This window comes from Ammodytes marinus (assembly GCF_949987685.1).
Source record: "Ammodytes marinus genome assembly, chromosome: 12".
Lineage (NCBI taxonomy): Eukaryota > Metazoa > Chordata > Actinopteri > Uranoscopiformes > Ammodytidae > Ammodytes > Ammodytes marinus.
Genome location: NC_137216.1, coordinates 31,300,397 through 31,308,158, shown reverse-complemented (window position 1 = coordinate 31,308,158; position 7,762 = coordinate 31,300,397). Strand labels below are relative to the sequence as shown.

General features: G+C 40.9%; 1 protein-coding gene across 1 annotated transcript; it reads left to right on the top strand.

Annotated features, from left to right (window-relative positions):
- Positions 1–939: 939 nt before the first annotated feature.
- LOC307258878 (olfactory receptor 11A1-like) lies at positions 940–1,860 on the top strand (the record flags this gene model as incomplete). Its single annotated transcript, XM_080038544.1, has 1 exon — positions 940–1,860. The coding sequence occupies one exon, from the start codon at positions 940–942 to the stop codon at positions 1,858–1,860; it is 921 nt and encodes a 306-aa protein (XP_079894670.1).
- Between the last annotated feature and the right edge of the window lie 5,902 nt (positions 1,861–7,762).

The window sequence follows — 7,762 nt, the reverse complement described above, 5'->3', positions numbered from 1 at the left end:
TTTTGCAAGAAGACACAAGGGACATCTTTGAGAGTGACGTGGGCTTCTATAGACGAGCGGCCCAACGTCATCCCCGGTCACGTGACTTTGTTGATATTAAATACTCGACATGTGCATGGATGGATGTCATCCAGTGTTAAGCACTGGTCTGGTTTATAGACACTCCAACCAAAATGTTTCTATAGACCCTTACCTTAGAACTCTCAGTCTGTGTTAATTCTAGCGACCCCTTTGGACAAAAGCGGTAGTATTTTTACCACACCAGCTGTTGTTCCTGGGTTAGTGTACCCATGACAAAGGCATAAAGAAAAACTATAAAAAAATATATTCTGACCTTGGTGCAGACTTTAAAGGTGTTTTTAAGACATATTCTCATAACTGAATAAACTTTCCTCACAGGAAAATGTGATCCCATGATCATGTAGTTAGAAGGCTTCCTGAAAAGTTACTGTCTCACTATTTTTGTTTACAGCAGAAGGGCCCACAGCTTGGTTCACCAACATATTCTAGTCTAACGTTTGGTTCCAGGTTTCTAAAAAAAATAGTTTTGATTTATGATGAAAGAATTAAGGATTACATGTAGAGACAATATGTTTTGTAAACTAACTGCAGTCTCTGTGAATGTAAACAAACCCCCCTCCTCTGAAACTGCATAGTGCAACTTTAACTGGGCATTGCAAAACATGACATCAGACAATAACACCATTAAGTTTAAGGCCTCTAGAGTTCCATGAACTTAATGAGATCCATGGAGGTGGAAATATTCTGATAAAAACAACCTGCAGACTCAAACCGTTCACTTTCTGTGTTATCATGTGTTGATACGTGCTCGTAACTTTCACATACTGAGCAGTGAGAGATACATGGTTTGTATGCTATGTTAATGTTAATGTGGATTTCAAAATAAGACTCATAATATTTTCTCCTAGGACAGCCTTCATGGATAATAGAGTCAATGTAACATTTCTTCTTATCGATGGCTATGTGGAACTGCACAAATACCGATACCTTTATTTTGTGATAATGTCAACAGTGTATATTCTGATAATATGCAGCAATTCTACTATTGTGTATCTGATCTGGAATCACCAAAACCTCCACGAACCGATGTACATTTTCATTGCTGCCTTGCTCATCAACTCTGTTCTTTTCAGCAGTGTTAACTACCCAAAACTTTTAATCGATTTTTTATCCCAACAACAAATGATCTCATATTCCGCTTGCCTCTTTCAGTACTTTGCATACTATGCTCTGTCTGGGTCAGAGTTTTTACTACTGGCGGCTATGTCTTATGACCGCTATGTGTCTATATGCAAACCTCTGCAATATCAAACCATCATGACAAAGACTAATGCGAATGTTTTACTGGTTGCAGCTTGGCTTGTGTCTGCCTGTCAAATTGCTGTGCCGACTATTTTGAGTGCTAAGAAAAAGCTCTGTGCTTCTACTTTGAAGGGGATTGTGTGTAACAGCACATTTCAGACACTGCACTGTGTGAGGTCTACAGTGCTGAATGTGTATGGTTTGGTTGTTCTAGTAAATTTGGTAATTTTACCTACGATTTTCATACTATTCACATACACAAGGATATTTATAATTGCATATAGAAGCAGTAGAGAAGTGAGGAGAAAAGCAGCCCAGACATGTTTACCACATCTGATAGTTTTAATCAACTTCTCATGTTTGCTTGTATACGATGTGCTTTTACTGCGAATGGGTAACGAGTTTCCCAAAATTGTTCGTTTCATAATGACTTTACAATTGCTAATGTATCATCCTCTATTTAACCCGATCATATATGGGCTGAAAATGAAAGAAATCTACAAACACCTCAAGAGTTTGTTTTGTAAAATGCCCTAATGTATTTACACTCATAATTGTTGGATTATTTTTTGTATTTATATATGTGTTTAGAATTTGTGTGAAAAGGTGAACTATGCCGTTTCAGAGGAGGGGGATTTATTTACATTCACAGAGCCTGCAGTTACTTTACTAAACATATTTTCTCTACATATGATTCTTAGTATTGAATAATTCTATCATCAAAACTAAATTATTTTAAGGAACCTGGAATCAAAAGAAGGACTAGAATATGTTTGTAAACTAAACTGTGTGCCCTGCTGCTGTGAACAACAACAGTGAATAGTAACTTTTCAGGAAGCTTTCCTACTTCAGTGTTCCAGGGATCACATTTTCCTGTGAGGAAAGTTTGTTTATTCAGTTATGAGAATAAACCTTAGAAAGTGTTCACTTCTCTGACACAACCAAAAGTTACATAGTGAACATTTAAGAGTTTGTTTTGCATAATGTTCTAATGTAGTAACACTGATAACTGTTGAATAGAGAAAAGATAACTTCACAGTTTGTGTTTTAATAGCATGGAACGAGCTGCCAGAGTATGTGCTGAGGCCGCCTTTAGTTAACTCCTTCTAGAATAAGTTGGATACATTTTGTTTGTCAAAGGAAGTCATGTACTTGGTTTTATGAATACAGATTATATTTTTTAATATTATTTTTTTTACTAGGCAGATTTGGAGAGTTGAAATGGGGCAAACAGGGGAAGACATGCAGAGAACTGACCTGAGTCGGACTCGAACACCTGCTCTAACCACTGTGCCACGAACGCCCTCCTAGTTTCCCCAATATTTTTAAATTAGCCTGAAACTATAGAAGAGTAATTAAGTTAAATAGACTATATAGAAGATAACTATATTGTCAGTTAGGTCATTTTCACTGCAGCTATTCCACATCAATGTCTTGACTCTAAATGTTTAATGTCTAATCTTGAATCTTGATGTATTTTCTTTGTTTTTACTATCTCTTAAATGCAATTTCTAATGTCTAATCTTGATGTATTGTATGCCCCTGTAAAGCACTTTGAATGGTCTGAATGGTCTGAATTGTGCTATAGAAATAAACCTGCCTTGCCTTACAACTAAAGAGCTGCTTTGTACATGAAATTCTTTTCATGTATAACTCCTATTAACAACTCAAGAGTTTCTTCTCTTAAACCAAAGTTATGAGAAGTTTTAAAAGTTATTTGAAGTTTAAAGATTTCAAAAATACTTATTGTCATATTTTCTGTAAAACAGGTAATTGTACAATGACTATTTGTTGTGAGCGATGCCACTGGCTCACAGATGGTTCAGGGCTAGGTACAAAACCTTTAGTCTGTATTTTTCGGCCAAATATGAATCTAATGTGAGAAGCTTAACCTGCGAGTCTGCAGCCATGTCTGAACTGTGACAGCTGTCACCTGTCACATCCCAAACTGTTTATTCATAATTATATAGCCCACATCTTCCCTTGATGTTCCAGTGATATTTGGATGTGATATAGGCTACTGTACCCATAAAGAGAAACTGAAGGCTGCATTAGTGCACATATTAAATGCATTAGTGCACATATTAAACAAAGTCTCTTAACCTTGGCTCATTGTGGATAGAACACAGAATATAAAAAGTTGGCATGAAGTAAAAAAAAAAAAAAAAAAGGTTAAAATACTAAGAGTGTGTGTTTGTGGGGGGGGGGGATGGTTTATTCATTTTTCGTTGGTGTTCAACAGTCTAATGGCCAAGGGGAAGAAACTGTCACCAGGCCCGGTTGCAGAACATAATGACTCAGGGTGCATCTGACATTAGAAGGGGTGCAAACATAAGGAATTATACAATTTGAGAGATATTTCAATGTATTATTTCTAAACTTCACTATACCAACGATGTTTAACGTAGTAATCTCCCACTTTGTCTAATACTGGATTTTTATATATCAATGTTCACAAGCCCTGAAAAAGGTGTCATATCAGAAACTAATTCCCTGTAGGATATTCTGGGGGTAAACCCCCCAGAACATTTTCTTGTGTTTTTAACATCTAATCGAAGAATTCTGGTGCATTCTGGGGAAAAGAATAAAATAAAAAGTCAACATTTATTATTAAGATGAATAGTGAAATTAACAAAACAACATAACTTGCTAGCAACCGGGTGCTTAACAACTGGACTGAGGGACGGATGGCAACTATTGCTAATGTTATTGGGGCTACTATGATAATAATGGATTGGATTTATATAGTGCCTTATTGCCTAGGGACTCAAAGCGCTTTACAGGGTTCCATTCATACGCTCACAGTCATACCAGTGATGGTAAGCTACCATAGTAGCCACAGCTGCCCTGGGGCAGACTGACGGAAGCCTGGCTGCCATTCAGTGCCTACGGCCCCTCCGACCACCACCTCAAACATACAGCAGTCATACACATTCACACCCGGCAAGGTGGGTGAAGTGTCTTGCCCAAGGACACAACAACCATGACACAGGTGTACCACCTGAGCCACAGCCACCCCACAAACTAGCCAATTATCTTGCTTAAAAAATAAACCTTTATTTATAAAATTCTGCTACTACTAAGAATATGTAACACTTAAAATGTAGATAATTGAAACTAGATACAAAAAACTAAAACATTATTTTAATTTTTTTCCTGTAGCTGTTGTGGGCAGTAGATGCAGTGCTGCTGGCGATTGGTGATGAACATCAATCTTACATGTCTGTCATTCACACATAGGCCTACATCAGGGGAATAGACAGTCCATGATTGTACCTTGACCGGTTTTCACCGGTCTTATAAAAGGGGAACAAACTCAGCTGTTGATCGCTCGTTAACTCGCTCACCCGCTCGCTGACACACGGGGCCGGTGAGCGAGCGGGCGAGCAAGAGAGAAAGCAAGAGAGAGAGAAAGCGAGTGAGAGAGAAAGCAAGAGAGAGAGAAAGCGAGTGAGAGAGAAACAGTAATGTCACCTTAGCAATAACTACAGCAAGAACTGGTAGGCTTTCGTACAGCAATTACAGTGGCTTGCAAAAGTATTCATACCCCTTGAAAAAAATAAAACATTAGTGGTTGTAACATGACAATGCTTGCCTTCCCGTCCCCGTGGCAGGTAGAGGACATACTCCAGCTCATCCTGCATTTTCGGGAGGACAGGAAGGTAAGGTGCAGCCTTTGCCTCAGGCTGTTGGGGATGTTGACGTCAGTAACGGCAATAGTGCCACTGGACGTCCTCCACTTGCAAACGTTCCAAGTTTGGACCAATGGCCTCCACTTAGATCCGAGGTGGCACGGATCCAGGAAAGTCAGGGTGGCCAGTCAATGCCACCTGGCATTACAACCCTGGCTATGTACCTTCCAGGGCCACAGAACACGGTGGCAGACTTTCTTTCGCAGGCAGAAACCTCCGTCGGGGGAGTGCAGACTCCACCCAGAGGTAGTAGAGGCATTATGGAGCAAATATGGCACAGCAGAGGTGGACCTGTTTGCTTCAAGGTCCACAACACACTGCCCTCTCTGGTTCGCTCTGTCAGAGACGAGTCCTTTGGGACAGGACTCCTTGGCACATCCATGGCCACGTCAGCTCCTTCATGCCTTCCCGCCTTTTCCACTGGTAGGGTTAAGTCTGGACAGAGTTCAGAAGGGGAACCACAGACTCCTGCTGAATCAGGCGCAGCTGAAATGGCTTTGGCAAAGGTTACCTTTCTTCTAGCGATTGCATCAGCCAAGCGTGTGAGTAAACTTCATGCGTCGTCATTGAGTGAACAGTGTACACGCTGGAACTCAGATGGCACAGGGGTGGCACTGTGGCCTAACCCATAATTTTTCCCAAAAGGGGCTACCTTTGGCCCATTGTAATCAGGTCATAGAGCTAGCAGCTTATGGCCCCTCACACCCACCGGATAAGGAAGCTTGTTCAGCAGAACTACTCTGCCCGGTGAGAGCCTTGAGATGTTGCATACAGGAAACTGCTGGTTTTCCCCAGTCTGATGGCCTGTTTGTCTGCTACAAGGGCAAGAGGAAGGGGCAAGTGCTGTCCAGACGGAGGCTTTCCAAGTGGGTGGTGGAGGTAATTGAGGAGGCATACAAGTCAAGCTCCACTGGTTACCAGTTAAGTCCCGGATCAAGTTCAAAATCCTCCTACTCACCTACAAGTCCCTGCATGCTTTGGTCCCCCATTACCTCTCTGACCTCCTCCATCCTTACACCCCCCTGCGGTCCCTCAGGTCCTCTGCTAAGGACCAGCTGGTAACCCCCCGCACCAGACTCAAGACCTTTGGGGACAGGGCCTTTTGTGCGTCTGCCCCCACTCTGTGGAATCTGCTTCCCCTCCATATCCGCTGTGCCACTTCAGTGGAGTACTTCAAGAAGCTCCTGAAGGCACACCTCTTCTCAGAGGCCTATGACCTCTAACCCGCCCCCACCCCCCTGTGTACACAAACACTGTACTTCCCCCCCTTTTTTGTGAAGCGACCTTGGGTACCTTGAAAGGCGCTTTATAAATTCAAATTATTATTATTATTATTATTATTATTATTATTATTATTATTATTATTATTATTATTATTATTATTATTATTATTATTATTATTATTATTAAGAGGACTGCGTTTGCCTCATAACGTCAGAGGCCATTCCACAAGAAGTGTCTCCACTTCCTGGGCAGCACTAAGAGGAGTGCCTCTAAGTGAGATCTGTGCAGCGGCCTCCTGGGCTTCAGCGTGCACCTTTGCCTGATTTTACAGGGTCAATGTAGCTGCTCGCCACGCACTGGCTGCAGCTGTTTTTCAGGAACCCTCAGGCCATTCCTAATAGTTGGGTACAGGATTCCTCGTGACTATGTTGGTAATAGTCATCCAGTGTTAAGCACTGCCTCTGGCGGTCAGTAAGAATGAAATAGAATGAGAGTTACGTATGTGACTACGGTTCTATGAATTCTTGATGACCAGCAGATTTCTCTGTCACTCGGAATTTTGCAAGAAGACACAAGGGACATCGTTGAGAGTGACGTGGGCTTATATAGACGAGCGGCCCAACGTCATCCCCGGTCACGTGACTTTGTTGATATTAAATACTCGACATGCGCATGGATGGATGTCATCCAGTGTTAAGCACTGGTCTGGTTTATAGACACTCCAACCAAAATTGTTCTATAGACCCTTACCTTAGAACTCTCAGTCTGTGTTCATTCTAGCGGCCCCTTTGGACAAAAGCGGTAGTATTTTTACCACTCCTGCTGTTGTTCTTGGGTTAGTGTACCCATGACAAAAGCAGGACTTCTGAAACAGCATTAAGAAAAACTATATTAAATTATATTCTGACCTTGGTGCAGACTGTCAATGTGTTTTAAGGATATATTCTCACAACTGAATAAACTTTCCTCACAGGAAAATGTGATCACATGATCTTATAGTTAAAAGGCTTCCTGAAAAGTTACTGTTTCACTGTTGTTGTTTACAGCAGCAGGGCCCACGGTTTGGTTTACAAATATATTCTAGTCTTACGTTTGGTTCCAGGTTTCTCAAAAAAATTGTTTTGATTTATGATGATATAATTATTCATCACTAAGAATTACATGTAGAGACAATATGTTTTGTAAACTAACTGCAGGCTCTGTGAATGTAAACAAACCCCCCTCCTCTGAAACTGCATAGTGCAACTTTAACTGGGCATTGCAAAACATGACATCAGACAATAACACCATTAAGTTTAAAGCCTCTAGAGTTCCATGAACTTAATGAGATCCATGGAGGTTAAAATATTCTGATAAAAACAACCTGCAGACTCAAACCGTTCACTTTCTGTGTTATCATGTGTTGATACGTGCTCGTAACTTTCACATACTGAGCTGTGGGAGATACATGGTTTGTATGCTATGTTAATGTTAATGTGAATTTCAAAATAAGACTTATAATATTTTCTCCTAGGACAGCCTTC